Here is a 21,892-nt window from a genome sequence, read left to right on the forward strand (position 1 = left end):
TAATCTATTTATTTATTTATTTAATATTTATTTATTTATCTAATAATATTTATTATTGTAAATAAATAAATAAATGAATAATATTTATTTATTTAATATATTTATTTATTTAATATATTTATTTAATCTTTATAATAGATTAACTGTTCGATATGTTCTATGTAAACCGCCATCCCGACGATAGTTATCTCTGTTATCTGTGAACCGGAGTGATATGTATATTATACAGGAACTTCCGGTATATAAAAACCAAAAATAAATAAATAAATAAATAAATATATATAAATAAAGAGTTTTTGTAATAAATTTATTTCTTATTTTTATATTGTAGTTATTTTTGTTTAAGTGCTTTTGCCCCACTATTTTTGGAGTGTATTTTTCCTTTGTATATCAAACACTGGTAGTGACACATATTGCCTGATTTTTTGTTTCTTTGTATATATATATTTATATATTTTTTTACTTTTTCACTTTTCTTTGTTTTCAACAAATAAGAAACATACAGATTAGACAGAAACTTTTATGTAAGCAGCATTCTGATTTGTAGACCCTGTAGATTGAAAGAGTGGAATGATACTTAAGTACACAGACTGTTGCGCGTCCCGGCTGCATGGGTGCCATGACCAGGCCTGCTCACCTCGCGCTTCCCTCAACTAGCTCAGGCTTCGCCGCTGCTGCCAGCTCCCGCCGTCTCCATCGCGCGGCCGACGTGCTCTGATTTAAAGGGCCAAGCGTGGGAACACCAATTGGGGCGCAGATTGATGACATCACTTGAAAGCCCTATTTATAGCGAGGCCCTGTCCCCAGGACCGCGCCTTGGCAATTGGGTCAACACCATGGTGTAGTAAGCTTGCCTATCCTGTGTTCCAAGGGTCTCCTTGTTCCAGTGTCTCCTTGTTCCCGTGTCTCCGTGTTCCAGTGTCTTCTTGTTCCTGAGTCTCAGTGTGTTCCCGTATCCGTACTCAGGTAGTACCTCCTCGGACTGTTCTCTGGTACTAACCTTGGCCTGTCTGACTACTCTCTTTGTCTGCTGCCTGGAACTGACCACTGCCTGCCTGACTATTCTCTTTGTCTGCTGCCTGGAACTGACCACTGCCTGTCTGACCACTCTCTTCATCTGCTGACTAGAACCGACCCTCGCTTGCCTTGACTATGCTCGGACTGACCTTGATATTTGACCCCTGCTTTGGGTGACCACTTCTGGACTGATAATCTGGCTCTGACCCTTGCGCTTCACTTGGACACTCTCTTCTGGCCTACTGTGGATACCAGACCAACCTGCTTGGAATCTACCCAAGGCCTTCAGCTGACTAGACCCGCAGGCCCTGCCTGCTTCACCCAGAGAACCTTCCTGAACTGCTACCTCCCTGAGGTCTCCGGAGCTTCCAGCTCAGGTTTGGTCTGTCCTCTCTGTATCAGCCACGCACCCTTGCTTGTGGTGGGCACACCCTTCCGTTACTTCTCCGAGAGACCAACTGAGGCCCACCTGAGTCCAGGCGGTCCGGGTACCCAAGGGCTCAACCTGCGGAAACCTGGACTGTTATTGGCAAAGCTCCAGCTAGCCTCTGTCTCCTCGTGTGCTCCGCCTCCTGGTGGAAAGCAATCTGGGTCCGACCAGAGGGCCATACCAATCCTGCACCAGGCCAAGGGTCCACCTCCAACGCAACACAGACCTACTCAGTAATGCAATTAATACATATGGGAAGAATATTGGTAGACTGGTCAAATCTCCAGCTAAGATATGCCACTACTGTAAATAATTCTCTTTTCTTTTCCACTAAATCTCCTTTGTAAGGCCTTTCAAACTTAGAATGTTACATGTGATGCTACATTTTGCAGTTTCCCTTGAGTTCACTCTTGGATGATTAGTTGCTTTTTATAACATCTGACCTATGTCTTATGAGGGCTAGCTGGGTTATTTCAACACTAGTATTTATTTATTATTTATTTTATTTATTGGTTTTATATACCAACATTCATCAGTGATATCACATCGGTTAACAGTAAAACATTAAACTATGCAGAGGATGTGTTTGACATAAAACAGGCGAGGAGAAAAACAAACAATAAAACTACATTTAAGTTGTGTTGAGAACTATATACATTGTACTTTATATATATATATATATATTTATATATATATATATATATAAATATAGTCTTTCTATATTTTTTGTTGCTGTCCCAGATTTTTTTTTTATATTTAATATTTATTAATTTTAAACATAACATACAAAGCATCCACTTTGTCATGAAATATGGTTAAGACAATCAAAAAAGAAATCCATATTAATGCAATTACAAATAAATTAACTTGTTCAGTTTTTAAATTATTGATCTTAATCCTTTAGACCCCTAATAATGGGGTAGAGTACATGCAAATTAAAGGGGAAATAACAGGTAATAGATAACCATTAGAAAAAAGGCGACTTGTTGAAACCGATTATTTTCTTATTTGGACGGTGTTAACCGCTACCTAACTGCAGCGATACTTTCTTTGCCTCAATAAAGCTTTTGAGTTGTTCAGGTTGGAAAAAAATGTAACTGTTACTTTCAAATTTTACAACACATTTGCAGGGGAATCTTAGAAAGAGGCTCCCGCTGCCAATACTTCTTGGTTTAAGGCAAGAAAGTTTTTCCGTTTTACTTGTGTTGATTTAGTTAAGTCCGGGAATATTCTCACATTTGATCCCAAAAACACAGCCTTGATTTTCTTAAAGTAGGCATGCATGATTGTTCCCAAATCATTTTCATTAAAACAGGAAATCAATAAAGTAGATCTTTCTGCAACTTCACATGTCGATGTTTCAAGGAAAGCTGTTAGATTTTCTAACACATTAAGAGCCACTTGTGTTTGCTGGCTACCCCGAATAGGTAGAAAATATACCTTTTCCAGGGGTAGAGTTTGCTCTAAGGGAATTTCCAATACTTCGGAGAAATATCTTTTGTTTGCCTGGGAATTTCTCTAACCACCCTGGGAAAGTTGAGTAGCCACAAATTCAAATGCCTCATTTTATTCTCTATATTTTCAATTTTCCTGTTCATAACATTGCAATTTTGTATAATCGTTGCCTGCACTTGTTTGGTTTGGTTCATCTTAGTCTCTATATTTTGAATTTTCTCAACAATTTCTAATTTATGTCCTTGAAAGTTCTTATTCAGTGTTTCCATTTGTGATGATATAATATTTATTTTTCCTGAGCATATCTCAAAAGCCTTTACCATGGCAAGCGATAGATTCCATAATGAATCTAATGTCACTACCTCCGGTCTCTGCATGGCCAAGGCTACTTCGGGGGGAAGAGGGCATATCACAGACCTCTTACCTTCTCCATTGGTCTGGTCTCCTCCTCTATCCCGATCCAAAACTCCGAGGTAGCTCTCTCCATTGTTCGTGGAGGATTGCGCTGGGTCTTCCATCTCCACAGCCCCCTCAGATTGGTAAACCCGATCTCTCACTTCGGGGCTCGGTCCCAGTCGCGGTGTTGAGGTTCCGTGCGCAGCCGGAGGCAGTCTATCGTCCAAGGGGCTAAGGGAAACTGCTTCCGAGGTCAGGTCACATTCCCCTTCCTGTGACCCGACAGCCGCACCTCCTAGCTCCGATATTGCCGGTTTCATGACGCATTGTGAGATGGTCCTCTGTCCGGAGGGAAGTGCAGGTGCCGAGGGGTAATTCCTGGTTTTCCCCTTTCACTTTGGAGGCATAATTTTTCTTAGAAATCTTTCCCAAGGTAAAAACGCCGGAGCAGGTCTGGACAACACATCTGGTCAAGGCGCCATCTTGACCTGCCCCAGATTTTTTAATCATTGTTAAGAAGTGATGTTACCAGGTGTAATGTACACAAAAAACATTGTGCATATAAAATTGCCTATTGAATTAATAAAAAAAGATAATTCTTTTGTTGTTGAAGTCAGAATGCTAGAAAAGGTGATTAGATAGTTTCATATTCTCTACTGATCATATGTAATACAGGTTTCTAAAATATATGCAGCTGAGAAGGAAACCATCACTCAATGAAAGCACATTCTTTAGCATGACACATATGTTACAAGGGCAAATTCCAGCTGAAATAATTTATTGCACATAGTAAACCTCATTTATAGCAGTTCTCAATCATTCTTTGGATGATAGGGGCCTGTACAGTATGTCAAAGGACATTAAAAAATATTCAAAGCAGTTTAAACACAAGCAGACTGTGAGGACAGAAGGACCTTGCAAAGCTGGGGAACTGAGCATCTCAATAGCAGATGAAATTTAATGTGGACAAGTTGTTAAACAGAGGCAAAAATTATCGTAACTATAGGTTCACAGTGCTAGATTCTGTATTATGAGTAACCATGCTGGAAAAGCATATTAGATTCATGGTAGACAATATGTTGAAATGCTCAGCTCAGTGTGCGGCAACAGTCAAAAAAGCAAATAGAATGTTAGGAATTATTTGGAAAAGAATGGAGAAAAAAGCTGTGGATATTATATGACTCTGTATAGATCTAAGGTACGACTCCACCTTGAATATTATGTGCAGTTCTGGTCATCCCATTTCAAGAAAGATATAGCAGAACTAGAAAAGGTACCACGAAGAGCAACAAAAATGATAAAGGGGATGCAATGACTCCCTTATGAAGAAAGGCTAAACAGGTTATGTCTCTTTAGCTTGGAGAAGAGAAGACTGCACAGATGGACTCTCTACCTGGGTAACATAAAGCTAGGTTGAGAGAACATTGCACAAATCTCATCTTTGAGTGAGTTTTCTCACTCTGAAGGTCATCAAATCTTCACAAGAGACCACTGTTCTGTTCGTACGTCTCATGTTGAATGTCAAAGTGGCCGCTAACCCCTACACTAATACCTAAATTCACCTCAAGTTACTAGGGGGGCCTCCCATAGAGATATAAATATCTATGTAGTGTGCACACACTATGGCTAGGTTCTCTTCTCTCTCTTCTCTCTCTCTCTCAGCCTTAATAGCTAGGCTGGTGCTCCAGGAGCTTCAAAACTACTAAAACCAGTATTTGAGAACACATCACAACATGCAACAAAGCCTTAACACTACTGATAAACATGTAGCTAAAATCTGCATTAAAGCCATGCAATAAATAGGGCTTCACAAAATGGTGAACCCAGCCCACTCCTCCTCTTTCTCTGATTTGCATCGCACCATACATTATGGTGCTATGACATGCATTAAAGGCATTTTTTGCATGCGTTAAGGGGTTTTCGCATGCAAAAATGCCTTAATGCATGCAAAAACGCCATAATGCTATTTGATAAATGACCCTGTGAGCTGGCTAACTTAACTCCATCCTGAAACACCTAAGTTATCCTGCTAAATTTTAGCTGGATAATAAGATAGCCAGCTAAAATATAACTGGCGATGTTCCCAAATATTCATTTAGCTGGATAACTTCTGAGTTATCTGTCTAAATGCTTCTGAATATAATCCTCAATATGACTAAACATTTTGTACAAGAAAAACAGACATCCAGGGCACACAAGCAGTGTAAGTGAGTTAATAATTTCAATACATGCATTAATTTCTTTTATTGGTATATTATAACTTTTGAATATATCTTGTCTGAAAAGTATGTTTGAAATGGGAAGTGTAAGATTGAAAATATATAGAAGTTACAGGTTAGACATTGCACCATCTATGTATATTTGTTTATGGTGTATTTAATTGTGTAGCACCTTAAGTTACAAAATCCATGTAAGGCAATGCTGCATAGCATTGTGAATTCACATAATAGCCTTGTGACATAAGTTTATCAAATGTGTATAATGGCATAGATGTGCTTTGAATCTTACATCACACGGTATTTATACTGAGAGTAATCCAGGGTCAGAACTCAATTTTGAATTGGAATAAACTTGAGGTTAATATTCATCAAGCCATCAAGCCAGCAAGATATCTGGATAAAGATATCCAGATATCTTTACTTGGATATTCATTACAATGTTCTTGGATAAGTGTTCTACTGAATATTCCTTGATAAAATTAACGAGATAACTTTAGGGCAGGTATTTGTCCAACTAGAGTTACCCAGCTAACTGTGCTCAAGCAGTGCGGAAAATCAGTGCTACCAGGACAAAGTGAACCTAGGCTCCCATCTCTACCTCTTCTTATCTGAGTAACTTTCATGCTGGTAACGAGTTGTCTGAGCATGGGGAGGGGGAGAGGATGGGAATAGTCAAATCCTGAGTTTTATCCAGATAGCTCCAAAAGTTACCCAGACAAAACTTTTGAATCGTGAGCTCCTTTTCTGATTTCAAAATATTTTATCTAAGACATATTAAATGAACAAAAAAGGTACAGGTCGCTGTTAAATTCTGACAGCACCATCATACTTAGGAATTCCAGCTGGAAGAAATGTTTTGTATGGAGGGCATGGCTGATTCTGAATCTACATGGAGTTATCTGTTATGTAGTTCAAAATTCATCACAGCTTTTCCACAGTAATCCTAAGGGAAAAGACTCGTTGGTTCCAGTATGTCTTAGGGCTGTCTTTGCAGATCCACAGTGTCATTACTTTAATTTGCGAGACCTTACCATGATTTAAGATTTGGCATGTACTGCATTTTCAGTGCAGTTGAAACAATATTTCCGAGGGCTCTGGGACCTTGTAAAAGGGAAACCATTAAACAGTCCGTAATGCACTTCTGATATACATCCCAGACTGACTAAAAAAGCTGCTCTGTACCTTTATATTCTTTAAAGCACCAAACCCCGAAGACCTTTAACCGCAATACTTTCAGTGAGGAAAATAAAAAATCAGACCACGACAGCTGCCAGGGGACTCAGTGGCCATTATAACCTCAATCTCTTCTGCAGAAATGGATATTGTATCTTATTAACATGACTTGTCTCTCTCCCTTTCCCTCTGGCTTTTTTTCTGATGATTCTAGATGGAATATCAACTGGCCTTCTTAGTTTTGTTTCTTTGGCAGTAAAATGTATATATATTTTTTTTAAAGAAAGGTTAACCAATTTAGCTGAAAGGAATTATTCTGTATGTTGTCCTTTCTTTCTTATGCAGGGTGTAGACCAGGATTCTTCAAAGCCTCATCACAAAGCCAGACCTGCAGTAAATGTCCCCCTCACAGTTATACCCATGAAGTGGCCTCAGCCTCCTGTGTTTGTGAAGAGCGCTACTACAGAAGAAGTTCTGATCCGCCTACAATGGCATGCACAAGTAAGTGTGTGTCCATCTTTTTTAACCTATTATAAAGAAGTGTTCTCATGCTATGAATTCTGATGGTACACTTTTTACATAAGAAAATAACTTCCATACTGGGTCAGACCAAGTGTCCATCAAGCCCAGTATCATGTGGCCACTACAGGTCACAAGTACGTGGCAGGATCCCAAAAAGTAGATAGAGTCTATGCTGTGTACGCCCAGGGATAATGGATCCCCCGAGTCTCCCTGATAAATAAGTGTTTAAGGACTTTTCCTCCGAAACCTTGTCCAAATCTTTTTTAAATCAAGCTATGCTAACTTTCTTTACCACATCCTCCAGCAACGAATTCCAGAGCTTAATTGTGCTTTGTTTTAAATGTGCTATTTAAGTTCATGGAGTGTCCCCTAGTCTTTGTATTTTTGAAAGAGGAAACAAATTATTTGCATTTACCTGTTCTCAAGTTCTACTGTGGAACCTTAGTCCGGAGGGTACTCACTGAGAAATAGTCCTGACGAACTCCTCTCCAGAAGGTGGAGCAGAAATGTCTAGGGTTGTGTCCAGACAAGTGATCCTGCTTGGACTCAGGAACTGAGTCCAAGCAGGATCAAGGCAGAAGGCCAGCAAGCAGAGTCCGGGTCCAGACAGGGTCAAGGCAGGCAGCAGGCAAAGCAGAGTCCGGGTCCAGGCATGGTCAAGGCAGGCAGCAGGCAAAGCAGAGTCCGGGTCCAGGCAGGGTCAAGGCAGGCGGCAGGCAAAGCAGAATCCGGGCCCAGGCAGGGTCAAGGCAGGTGGCAGGCAAAGCAGAGTCCAGGTCCAGAAAGGGTCAAGGCAGGCAGCAGGCAAAGCAGAGTCCGGGTCCATTCAGGGTCAAGGCAGGCAGCAGGCAAGCAGAGTCCGGTTCCAGGCAGAGTCAAGGCAGGCGGCAGGCAAAGCAGAGGCAGGGTCCAGGCAGAGTCAAGGCAGGCGGCAGGCAAAGCAGAGGCAGGGTCAAGGCAGGCAAAGCAGAGAAGCACCAGAACAGCACACAGGAACCTTATTGCAAAGGCGTCTGCTAGGTCCCAGGGAGAGGTTTGAATCTCCCTGGGTCCTGACGTCATCTTCCGGGGCCGGCCTGGACCGCGCGCCGCGGCCCCTTTAAGAGGCGGGACCTGCCGCGCTCTCCCCGACGCAGTAGCAAAGACGCCGGGGAAAGCATGTCGCGGTCCGCGCGCCACCCGTCGTGCTGGGAGAAGGCCCCGTTCTGGAGCTCCGAAGGAGGTAGGGGGTCCTGGTCAAGGGCTACCTCGGCCAGGAATCGCAACATTTACCCACTCCATTCTACTCATGATTTTATAGAACTCTATCATATCTCCCTTCAGTCTTCTCTTCTCCAGCTGAAGAGCCCTAACCTCTTTTATTTTTCCTCATAGAGGAGCCATTCCATCCAGCCCTGGATTTGTCAGTAGGCACCCATTACACCAGTGCCTAGGGTGGCAAACATTTAGGGGCAGCAGTGTGACTAAGATTTGCTGCCTTCCAGCTCTTCTGTAACAGACCCTTACTGGAGGTAGGGAGATAAAAGTACCAAAAGTGCCTTGGGGTGTCAAAATCCTAAATCCATTCCCTTTAGTCACTTTTCTCTGTACCTTTCCTAGTTCTGCTCTATATTTTATGCGATTCAGCAACCAGAATTGTACACAGCACTGTGGAGCTATACAGAGGTATTGTGGCATTCTCGATGTTTTTCCTCATTCCTTTCCCAATAATTCCTAACTTTCTGTTTGCTTTTTTGACTGCTGCTGCACACAGCCAAGGATTTTAACTTCTTGTCCACAATGATGCTTAGATTTTTCTCCTGGGTGGTTACTCCCAAAATGGAACCTAACATTGTTTAACTTCAGTTTACATTATTTTTTCCTATGAGCATCACTTTCTTTTGTCCACATTAAATTTAATCCCTCATGCTTATGCCCAGTTTTCTAATCTCACAAGGTCCTCCTGCAATTTTTCACAATCCGCTTGTGGTTTTACAACTCTAAATAATTTTGTGTCATCTGAAAATGTGATCACTTACTCATTGTTACTTTTTCCAGATCATTTATAAATATATTAAAAAGCACTAGTCCCAGTACAGAATACTGGAGTATTCCACTATTATTTTCCTCCATTGAGAAAACTTACCATTTAGCCCTAATGTCTGTTTACTGTTTTTAAGTATTTCAAAATCAACAATATGTCATTGCTTCGTATTCCATAGCTTTTTAATTTTCTCAGATGTCTCTCATGAGGAGGGCCTTTGTCAAACACCTGAAAATCCAGATACCCTCTATCCCTTTCCAGCATTATCTATGTATTTCTAAACCCCTTCTAAAAAATGTAGCAGATTAGCGAGGCAAGGTATCCCTTGGATAAATGCATGTTGGCTGTGTCTATATGTTCAGTTTTTCTCAGCACTGACTTCAGGTTCACTGATCTATAGTTTTCTAGATCACCGTGGAGTTCTTTTTAAAGTTTGGCTTTACATTGGCCACCCTCCAATCTTAGGGTACAATAGACAATTTTAATAATAGGTTACAAATTACTAGAAATAGGTCTGCAGTTTCATTTCTGAGGTTTTATTTTCAGAACTCTGGGATATATATTATCTGGTCCTGGTGATTTGCTACTCTTTAGTTTGTCAGTTTTCTCTGTTACATCTTCTAGTTTCACTGTGATTTGTTCTATTTCTTCTGAATTATTACCATTGTATTCCCCCAACATCCTCCTTAGTAAACACCAAAGCACAGAATAAATTAAGTCTTTCCACTATGGCCTTATGTTGCCTAAGTTCCTCTTTTACCCCTCAGTCATCTAATGGTTCAACCGTCTCCTTCACAGGCTTCCTGCTTCGGATGGATTTCAAAACATTTTACTATGTTTTTGCATCTATGGCAAGCTTTATTTTCAAATTCTCTGTTGTCTGCATTATCAGTATTTTGCACCTAACTTGCTAGTGCTTATGCTTTTTCCTATTCTTTTATTTGGATCCTATTTCCATTTTTGAAAGATGTTCTTTTGGCTATAATAATCTCACCTTTAAAACCTGCAGCAATAGTTTGACTTTCCTTCTGCCTTTTTAATGCATGGAATACATCTGGTCTGGGCTTCCATGATGGTATTTATAAACATTGCAAATAATGGAACCAGAGAAGTGCACTCCAAATAATCATTGTCCATTTATAAACATTGTCCATTCCTGATGTAAGCTCTAATCCTTTGCAGCTATATCTTTTAGGTTTTGTTTAACTATGTCATCATTTTATCATAATCTCCCTTTTGAAAGTTAAATAATAGAGCAGTAGTTTTTCTTAATGTCCTCCTTCCAGTTATTAAGTCAGATTTGATCGCCAAGTGGCCCCATTACTATCACCTCTTGCACCAATCCTGCATTCCATTAAGTATTAGGCCTAAAATAGCTCCTCCTCTCATTGGTCCTTGAACCAGCTGCTCCATGAGGCAGTCAAGTATTTAATCTAGAAACTTTAACTTTCTAGCATGTCCTGATGTGACATTAACTCAGTAGATTTTGGAGTAATTGAAATCTCCAGTTATCTGCCAGATTTGTTAGCTTCCCTAATTTCTGATAGCATTTCATCATCTGCTCATTCTGGCCAAGCAGATAGTAGTATAGCCCTACTACTATATTCTTCTCCACCACTTTCCCCTATACTCATCCTCAGCACTCAGTTCTGAATGAGGATTGGTTCTTCAGTTGTCATATGACAGTGACGAGCCAATTTCTATTCAGAATTGAATTCTCAATGTGGATTGGCCATTCTGCTATCAGTGAAGGGCCAATCATTATACAATGAACCAAATAAATTAATCTATATTTGCCCAGAGCTGTCAAAGCTCTAGGTAATTCTATATTAAGAAAGCAGGAGGAGATAGGTGACTAAACTAAAACATTTCTGCAAATTCTAGGAATCCTGGTTGGGGACAGGGGGTTGGAACTGTGTATTTGGGGGGAGGAAGGGTAAATACTCTTCCTAATTAGAATTTTCTTTTTTTTGTTATCAAGAGGAGTGAGAGCTGTCACTATATTGTTGTATTTCATTGTGGGACTTAGATAGGGGTGGGAACCGCCACACATTATTTCATTTTATTGTGAAATCATCATGGAGTATAGGGCTGCCACCACACTTTTATTTTATTAAGGGATTATTAGGGCGGTAGGGGGCTATCACTACACTATTTCATTTTATTGTGGGATCGGGAGGGAAAAGGGGGACCTTTGTTGCAGTATTGGCAGTTAACTGGCTATATTCTATATTAAAGGTAGCTGGAGTACTTTAATACTAGCCAGTGATATTAAAAAATAGCCATTTATGTTTAAAGTTATCCAACTAAAATTAGCCAGATAATGTTGTTCAGAGATATTCAGTGGGATGTATATCCCACTGAATGTCCAGGATAACTTATATAGCTCTCTTTAGCTAGATAATTTAGTAGTTTTAGGGATTTTTAAATATTGGCCACAAAATGGTTTAAAACAAATTACTAAGTCAAAGAAGCACCAAAAAATGGAAAAGTATGTAACTGAGTGGAAATGGTACAATCTCATCCATAGTGGAGTAAGAAAGATTAATAATAATAAGCAGAAGACTGCTGCAGTTCAGATATAGACCCACACTAGGCCAAGAAACACTGTTTTGAAGCTTAAGAAGGGTATTTTAATTTGAACAATAATCTGTACAGTTTGCAGGATTTTTTTTTAGTTCACTTAAATCAGGGCCCATGGTCTCCTGCAATTTTGGATGAAGGACAGCAATATCTTTCCTGCTAAATACCCCATACTCCGATGGCATTGCCAAGGAAGACTGGAAGTGAGAGTGGTGTGAGTCCTTGTATCTCTCACCCTTCCTATCCTGCAACAATCTTGGCTTTTTGGGAAGAGAGCAAAAGCATTGTGGTACCTAAGTCCATGTCTTCCTCATCTGCTGCCAGGTTCTATGTGTGTTACATTTTGAATTGTGCAGCACTATGGGTGTCCCACATGGATCAAAGTGTTCCAATCTTAGGCAATCGAGAAGGACATAGTCTAAGGTGCCATTGTTACTGTCATGCTCCTACAGAATGACTACAAGAGAGTGAGGAGATGGGGATATGGGGGTGGATGGAAAATGAGTGAGTGAGAGGACTGGATAAAACAGTAAGTGAATCATAGAGGTGAGTAGAGAGTGTGTGAGGGGACTGGAGATGCTGTGAGTTTTTAATGAGAAGTTTGAGGGACTGTGGGGTGTGCGTGAGAAGAAAGGAGAGGGGAGCAGGCTGTAAGTGACGGGATAGGAGATGGGAAAAGAAAGAGAATTGAAGGCTGGAGTGGTTAGGCCTATTGTGGGATCGGGCATCCCCCGGTGGGCTGATCTCACTAGTCACGTAATTCTTCAGCTTCTGGAGCGCAGCGAAAGAAGGGGTGTTGCCCAAAAGAAAGAGCCCATCTCACTGAGTCCAGAAGAGAGATCTGCGGGGCCAAGATGGAGTCCATTGTTGCGGCCCGAAGAATGGCTCAGCAAGGCCGCGGTGGAGCCCATCTTACCATGGCTGAAAGAGAGGCCTGTGGGGCACGTGCCCCCCCCCCCATCAGAATAGCGCTGGCGCTGCTATTGTCTCCTTCCACTTCCCCTCTGGCAGTGAGCAGCAGCTGGCTGTCCGGTAGGGCCTTAGACAAGGACCCAAAGAAAGGGGGAAATAGAGAACATGTGTTTTGGTTTATGAGAGATTGGATATCTGTATTTGAGAGAGAGAATCTACATATGCTTGGGAGAGCCTGCATGTGTATGAGAGAGCTTGTATGTATATGTGAGTGAGAGATAGAGCTTGCATGTGAATGTGAGAGAGAGCCTGTATGTATGTGTGAGAGCCTGTTTATTTATGTGTGTGAGAGCCTATGTGTGAATGAGAGTATGTATGAGAGAGATTGTGTATGTTACAGCATATGTGAGCATAAGAGAGAGCCTGTGTGTGTGACAACGTGTGTGTAAGAGTGGATGAGAGAGCAGATAATGTTTATGTGGTTCCCCTTCTGTCAATCTACAACAACCTCTGGATGACTGTAAATCAAAAAATTCCAGGTATGGAGAGCTGGAGATTTTTTAATTCTATTATTTTACATTTTTAGGTGTTATTTCCTGTTTGCTGTTATGAAATATGTGGTGTTTGTGAAATATTAGAAAAAATGTATGTACATTTTTCTCATTACGGGATGTTTGTCAACTGTTTTGACATATTATTGCTTGATTTTTTGTGAGGAATGATGATTGTGTTTCCATTGTTGCACTGCATAACACAGTTGGACTTGTTGTGGTTTCCAAAGCATGTGTGTGAGAAAGAGGACTATTTAAGCCAGTGGGCATATGTATGAGTGTAAGAAAAAGTGAGTGAATATGTGTTTGAGTGAGCGAGTCAATGGACATTTGTGTGAGACAGAGAGTGAACATGTGTATGAGTATGAGCGTGAGGGTGTGTGATACAGTGAGTGTGAGAGAGAGAGAGAGCCTGTGAGCATGTGTATGAGAGTGTATAAGGAAGTTTGTATGAGAATGAACATGTGTGTATATATGAGAGAGGAGAGAAAGTTTATGCATTCCTCCCATCCATGACTAATCCATGACAATCTCAAGGTGATTGAAATCCATAAAGTTCCAAGGTATGGAGAACAGGGATTTTCTTTAGCCTTTGTAATTGTTTTAATTATTGTGTGTTATTTGAGGTGTCTGCTGTTTTGAAATATTATATTGATGTTTGGGAAATTAAACAAAAAAAATGTTATATATTTTTAATCATTGGCTCTTCTATTCATCAGCTGTTTTGAAATATTTCTTCTTTATATGAATATTGTTTTACTGTTCTGATTGATGTTTTATGGTTTATTGTTTTATTTGACATTTAATGAGGAATGGTGTTTCTGTTTCATTGTTGCACTGCATATGGAGTGTGGTTTGTTACAGTTTTTCTCTGCATGTTTCTATTTATACTTTATTATGTTTTTATTCTGTATTTGGTGATGGTCTGTCTGTGTTCTGCTGATGTGACTGAGGTGAGGTATTCTGCTAGCATGTAGTTTCTGTATAGGGATCTACAACAACTAGATTTGTTCTGTTTCCCTAATAGCAGGTATATTGGTGTGTTAGGACATAGTATAATATTTGTAGTGTCGCCAGCAACTCTGAGTGAGACACACATAGATGTGCACATACTCTCTCGTTCTCAGTGTGTTGATGTATCTGAGAGAGAGAGTGAGTCACTGAGAGGAGGTCTGTGTGTGTCAGTCTGTATATGCCAGTAAAGTTTCTGCAATTAAAAAATCTTTTTGTGTCTGAGCGTGTTTGTAGGTGTCTGACACTGGCTAGCAGCATTGTTATCTCATGACTTGCAACTGGTACAAGAACGGATTGGTTGAGCAGACTAGAAATGTCAGATACCTATCTATCTATCTGTGTGCATGTGTGTGTGTGTACAGATATATGTGTTACAATGTAATATAAGAAGTCCAATTCTTATAGAACCCTCTGTTACTCTGTAAACCGGTGTGATATGTCTAATTGAACATCGGTATATAAAAACAAACAAACAAATAAATAAATAAATAAATAAAATATATCTCAGAGAACCATAAAATAGGGTAAGTAATACCATTAATGTTTTAAATGATTTGACAGGTGATTAAAGGGTGGATTTTAAAAAGGTCACGTGCGTAAAATCTGGCCACATGCGTAAAGGCACGGCCACACGTGTAAAGGCCGGTACACGCATAAGTGCGGGCTTTCTTGAAAGGGGCAGGCCGAGGGGCATTTTCTGGGTGGGGCTAGAGGTGCCCCGGTACAGTGGCCATTTGCCAGGGTGCCGGTGCGTGCAACTTGCTCCTGCTCCTTTGCAGGAGCAAAAGGTAAAATACAAAAATTAGGGGTAGCTAGGATAGGGATAGGGGAAGGGGAAGGGAGGTTAGGGTAGGGGGTTGGGACGTTCCCTCCCAGGCTGCTCCTTAATTGGAGCGGATTGGGAGGAAAATCGCAAATCATTGTGAGCGTGCTGGGTAGCGTTCGCCCATGGACCAGTGTTTGTATTTTTTGAAAATCTCCCCCTAAGTTTTTCTCTTGATCAGATTTCTGTTTAATGACTAAGGGCCCAATTTTGAGACAAAAAATGAGGCCAAGGCAAATATCTATTTGGGCAGATCACTGATTATTTGCTATAGAAAGTTGAAGCAGAGGCTGAATAGGGGTAAATAAGACAAGAATCAGTGTATAATGAAGTATTGTGGAATGCATTAACTATCTTATTTCCCTATATATGAGTCTTATTATGACCTAGAAACTGTTGGGGGTGCTAGTAAACACTGAATACCGAAAGCCAGTAAAATCTGTAATCTATTATTATAAATATCTCAGAATAAGATCAGTGCAGCTTACCGGAAAATACAGAATAAACTCTAGCTCAGCTTTCCTGAGTCATTCCACTCAGTTAAATATGTCACGATTTCTAAACTTACACAGCAGTGGGTTAGTTTGTTTGCATAACATTTTCCAACTGGTTGGCATTATAATTTTATCTCAGCTTTAAGTCATGATTTGTTGTAAATTGAGCCCAGAAGGCAGAAATGAAACTTAATTCTAACCTTTAGGGTACTTTTAATCTGCAGTATTTATTTTATCATTTCAACAGCCTTGGCTATTTTTCTTGGCTATTTCTACAAGTCCAATTAGTGCAATCTTATTGTGCTGTAATTATCTTTTTCTTTGCTGGCACCAAATTAGTCTGGCCTCATAGAACATTCTCTCAAAGTATCCTTACATTTCTTATGCCATATATAGCATGGAAATTTATGTTTAAAGCACCAATACTGCTGGCTTCCATCCTGTGTCTTAGGTTAGTCCCATGAAGGTCCAAGTCTTGGTGTAGCTGGTTAGGCTAGGATTCTTAACCATCATAGGACTGGAGGTTTTGAGCTAGTCTCAAGTTTGTTGAGGTTGATTTGTAACATTTGGAAATTCCCTTTTCCTCTGGGTGAAGAATAAATGACAATTCCAAATGCAGGCTTCCTACGGCCTGCCTGATATGATGTGATTGTATCAGGTGCTGTACCTGCTTACTGGGATTTAAATGATGGCTTGGGCAAAAGATGTTTTAATCTTTATTATTTTCAATCAGGTAAATGTGTATGACACTGACTACTAAACTGAGTGATCAATTTGTGTATAATATTCAACAACACACAGAAAATGTACTACAGTACTATTTTAATATACTATATTTTCCTTTTCCGACTCGTACACTGAACAACAAACACATACAAAGTAGAGAATGATGAATAATGCTATAGTATGTGTGTGAGTGCAGCTGTGCATGCACTAGTACTGCAGTAACAAAATGAATCTTCAAAGTGGCTGGCTGTACCCCTGTGACAGTGACTACCTGCTTTCTTTGTAGACGCACTGACTCTGGTGCACCGACCCAGACAGACAGAGAGCATAGAAAAAGCCTCTCTGTCTTGGCAACTTTGGCACAGCTAGCATAACACTGTTTAGCTCCAGCTGCCTGCCTGGAACAGCTGCTGGCTCACTGCAACAGGTCCAAACTAAAATCAATTACTGCAGTGTAGGCAGAAGCCGCAGCCTTCGCCTTCCTCCCCCACAGGGGAGAAAAGGCTTGACACACAAACCTTCCTCTTCAGTAGCAGTGACAGTGAGATGTTACAGAAAATAAAAATTAAAAATCTGTGCAGATGAACACGCACAGAAGCCAAAAGGATTGGAATGCAATGTTTCTGATGTAGAGCACACTGTTGATTAAACACTGTGGAGTATGGAACAACACAGCTCACACAACAGTTAGCAATGTTTCTTCCTCGAAAGAAAGATTCAAATGCACTTACAAACTGTTTGTACATATCATAAGAAGAATAGAGAGAGCAGTGATTTGCTTCACTCTTATTTTGTCAGTCTGGTTTCCTTGCCAACAGATCCCAGTTACTCTCTGAGTCACAGGCACAAAGACTGGTTGCAATGGAAACTCCCATATGACCAGCCTCAGTCAGGGTCTATTCTTTACAATGCACTGGAATGCAGCCAATGCTTTTTTATGGGAGACCTGGGAAGTGCCAATTCTTATTCATAGGTCCACGAATGAAATGAATTAAGAGTCATTTGTCGCTGATTGGGCATTTATTTTAAATGAATGCACATCCCTAGTAAGCAGCCCAGCACTCAGTTCATTCAGAGGCAGAAAACAAGTATACAGAACAGTATGAGAACCCTAGTAGCTCAATACAGTTTTATACTAGCTAACACAATACAGTCCAGCACAGTGACATAAAATATTTTTTTAAAACTCTCCCACTTGCGTGAATGTCACTTGCTCTGGTAATTATCTTTAATACTTGTATACAGAATTGATTCTTATTCTTCTGAGGTATTTTGGTTTATTAATGTTAATACTGGCTTATGGATTATTGGTTCTTTCACTTTAAGATGCATATTGTTGCAATAAAAGTTTGCCTTTGGTTTAAGTACTAGTCTGTCAGAAGGTGTTATTGTTTTAATGATATTTCACTATGCATTTCTGCCATAGACGATGAAAATTCTTGTGATGATTCTGTCTCATCAATCGCATATGGGTTATGATCATATAATCAACCGTAGATAGTAGAATGAATACAGCCAAGGAGAAAAAAAAACAGCGTGGGTCTTTATTATCAGGAGGGACTGTATTTGCGATTATATTTTAGTGTCATTTTGTATGCAGAAAATATTGGGTTTTTATGAACATATATTTGTAACCCGCCTAGAATGTGAGATAGCAAGGGCCACCTTCCCAGCCCTGGATAGCATTTGACTAGTTATCCTGGGATAGAGAACAGTTTCTCACAGGGTAAGGGCAAGGGACAGGATCTCCTGAAAGGCCAAACTGGCTGAAGACACTTCCAAGCACAATCTATAAATTACAATGTCCAAAATTCACCTGTGCTCCAAAAAGATAGAAATTTATTGTAAGACACAAAAATAGTAGTAGCCTAATCATCATGTTTAAATCACAGTCCATTTTCCTAGTCACGTAGCTTTTCATCTTGTTCAGATCACAAAAAAAAAAAAAAAAAACAGTCCAAAAATCCTAAACATTCTCCTTAGGGTATAAGGCTACTCCTCAAGTTTTTGGAAACCAGTTCACCTCCCTTGTGGTCAGCTTCTGTAGCGGTGCTCAGAATGCACACAAGGCCTGTTTCACCTTTATACAACTTCTGATTTTTCTCACATTTTATCCATAGGAGGCCCAATCACATACATACTTTTCTATATTTCATTGCTCACAGTCTCTCTTTCTCAAATTGAGGACCCAGAGGGCGCCCTGGATGTATGTCTCCTTCTAATGCAGAAGTCTCAAATGTCTAGAAGCTGTTTGGATTTCAGACACCTTCCTTCCAGAGCAGCTCTAGAGACAATGCATCCACCTGGTCCACTGGAGCCAGTGCTAATCCTGAGAACTGTAAGAACATAAGAACATAAGAAAATGCCATACTGAGTCAGACCAAGGGTCCATCAAGCCCAGCATCCTGTTTCCAACAGTGGCCAATCCAGGCCATAAGAACCTGGCAAGTACCCAAAAACTAAGTCTATTCCATGTTACCATTGCTAAAGGCAGTGGTTATTCTCTTAGGGCCGGATTTTATAAAATTGCGTGAGCGCGTACTTTTGTTCATGCACCAGGCGCAAAAAAAAGTACGCTGGATTTTATAAGATACGCGCGTAGGCGCGCGTATCTTATAAAATCCAGGGTCGGCGGGCGCAAGGGGGTGCACATTTGTGCAACTTGCGCGCGCCGAGCCCGGCACGCGCTGACTGTTCCCTCCAAGGCCGCTCCGAAATCGGAACAGCCTCGGAGGGAACTTTCTTTCCACCCCCCCCGGCCCTATCTAACCCCCCCCTACCTTTGTTGGCAGATTTACGCCTGCTTTCAGCAGGCGTAAATCTGCGCGCACCAGCAGGCTGCTGGCACGCCATCACCTGACCCGGGGGCTGGTCCAGAGGCCTCAACCACACCCCCGGGCCAGCGCCACGCCCCCGGGCCAGCGCCACGCCCCCGGTCCCGCCCCGAACTGCCCCCTGACCCCGGACACACCCCCGGATATGCCCCCTCCCCGCCCCTTTTACGAAGCCTCGGGACTTACGCGTGTCCCGGGGGCCTGCGCGCTACGCCGAGCCTATGCAAAATAGGCTCGGTGCGCACAGGGGGGGGTTTGGGGTAGGTTTTCGGGGGGTATGCATGTATCCTATGCACGTACCCCTTTGAAAATCTACCCCTAAGTAAACTTAATAGCAGGTAATGGACTTCTCCTCCAAGAACTTATCCAATTCTTTTTTAAACACAGCTATACTAACTGCACTAACCACATCCTCTGGCAAGAAATTCCAGAGTTTAATTGTGCGTTGAGTAAAAAAGAACTTTCTCTGATTAGTTTTAAATGTGCCCCATGCTAACTTCATGGAGTGCCCCCTAGTCTTTCTACTATCCGAAAGAGTAAATAACCGATTCACATCTACCCATTCTAGACCTCTCATGATTTTAAACATCTGTATCATATCCCCCCTCAGCCGTCTCTTCTCCAAGCTGAAAAGACCTAACCTCTTTAGTCTTTCCTCATAGGGGAGCTGTTCCATTCCCCTTATCATTTTGGTAGCCCTACTCTGTACCTTCTTCATCGCAATTATATCTTTTTTGAGATGCGGCGACCAGAATTGTACACAGTATTCAAGGTGCGGTCTCACCATGGAGCGATACAGAGGCATTATGACATTTTCCGTTTTATTTACCATTCCCTTTCTAATAATTCCCAACATTTTGTTTGCTTTTTTGACTGCCGCAGCACACTGAACCGACAATTTCAATGTGTTATCCACTATGATACCTAGATCTCTTTCTTGGGTTGTAGTACCTAATATGGAACCCAACATTGTGTAATTATAGCATGGGTTATTTTCCCTATATGCATCACCTTGCACTTATCCACATTAAATTTCATCTGCAATTTGGATGCCCAATTTTCCAGTCTGACAAGGTCTTCCTGCAATTTATCACAATCTGCTTGTGATTTAACTACTCTGAACAATTTTGTGTCATCTGCAAATTTGATTATCTCACTCGTCGTATTTCTTTCCAGATCATTTATAAATATATTGAAAAGTAAGGGTCCCAATACAGATCCCTGAGGCATTCCACTGTCCACTCCCTTCCACTGAAAAGGGAGTGCCACTGTCCACTCCCTTCCACTGAGAAGGGAGTGCCAACTAAAAATAGTTGGCACCAACCAACTATTTCAACTGTGTTGAAATAGTTGGTTGGTGCCTCTACCCTAGGCCTAGCCAAGCCCCCCCCCCCCCCCCTCCGATCCGCAACACTGTTTCTTAGAAAAATCTGTGAACACAAATCTTCTTCTCTTTCTTCCAGTAATTCTTGTCCTCTGCAATACTTTTCAAGTTCAAGATTGCTGATAGAATTCTCTGAAGATTTTTCCCTCTCTCACTTGTGTTCCTCTGTCCCATTTATGGGAGTGCTTCTGGGTGAAATATCAGATGTTTCCTTCCTCACACATGAGGTCTGGACCCTCCAGAGACTCTCATACTCGATGAGCTCCTTCCCCAGTGACCAGCCCCTTTCACAGGTCAAGCCCTCATTTTTATACCAGGCCTAAAACTTCAACCAGTTGTCCACTTTCATGCCACTCACGCACAGCACTCACCTGCCTCCACTGGGTCCAACCTAGAACACTATCTGGAATTTTCCCAATTCAAGAAATAGGATAAACTTCTAACATTAAAAGCTAGCTTTGGGTATCCCTCTTAGAGGAAAGGCTACCCCAAAGTGTCCTCCCTTTGCCCAGGCTTGCCCAACCTTCCCAATTGTAAAGTACATCAATCTACACTTTTAAACTTTAAAACACTATAAAGCATAATTCCTTTTAAACATGTAGCCCCATAATAGTACAGGATCAGTGACATTTAATGGCACCTGTGCCACATAAATCTTTTCAAATAAATAAATAATTGCTTCTTGGAATGTCATCAATATGATAATGTCCAATATTCTCCTCATTTGGGAAATAGTGATGTGAGCATATTTCCTCAAAGTGTCATCTCCATTTTCTAGAATTTCAGCTCCTTTTCTTGCATCATGAAACTTTGGATCTATGCGTGTCAGAATCTTCATTTTGGGATCATACAAGCACTTTTTTCTATTTTTGCAATAACAAATGAAGATTGCAGGTTTGATCTTAGCATCTAACTTCCTGAAATTGGTTAGTAATCCAGCCATATACAAGACATCCAAACAATTTGACAAATCTATTGATTGCTTCTTGCCTATCCATTTTTCTGTTAATTTTTTTTCTTTTAGTAACTTGTTAAGATGGTTTCTCAGCCCAAAACTTGACTAGTAGTCCAGATCTTATCAGCATTGTTCTTGCTGCTTCTGATAGCATTTTATTAGAATGTTCTGCAATTCCATTTTGGATGGTGAATATGGGACTGTCTTCTCATAATGAATTCCATACTGTTCAAGTGTAAGGAACTGTATATGCATGAGCCCCTCCTGCTGTGATGCAGTCTCGTAGGTAGAATCCTGAGATCCATGCCATTGGCGAGTGAGTGAGTCTTGGCACGGGCCAGACTATGACTGAGTCTAAAAGTCTATACAAAGACCAGGCTG

At 40.9% G+C, this 21,892-nt stretch overlaps 1 protein-coding gene across 1 annotated transcript in view; it reads left to right on the forward strand.

Moving 5' to 3' along the window:
* The window catches only part of EPHA5 (EPH receptor A5), a 744,210-nt gene that overhangs the window by 366,423 nt on the left and 355,895 nt on the right, over positions 1–21,892 (forward strand). The window contains exon 4 of the mRNA XM_029600878.1: positions 7,036–7,191. Within this exon, the coding sequence (XP_029456738.1) occupies positions 7,036–7,191 (156 nt within the window). The remainder of the gene's footprint in view (positions 1–7,035; positions 7,192–21,892) is intronic.

This window comes from Rhinatrema bivittatum, chromosome 1 (assembly GCF_901001135.1).
Source record: "Rhinatrema bivittatum chromosome 1, aRhiBiv1.1, whole genome shotgun sequence".
Classification (NCBI taxonomy): domain Eukaryota; kingdom Metazoa; phylum Chordata; class Amphibia; order Gymnophiona; family Rhinatrematidae; genus Rhinatrema; species Rhinatrema bivittatum.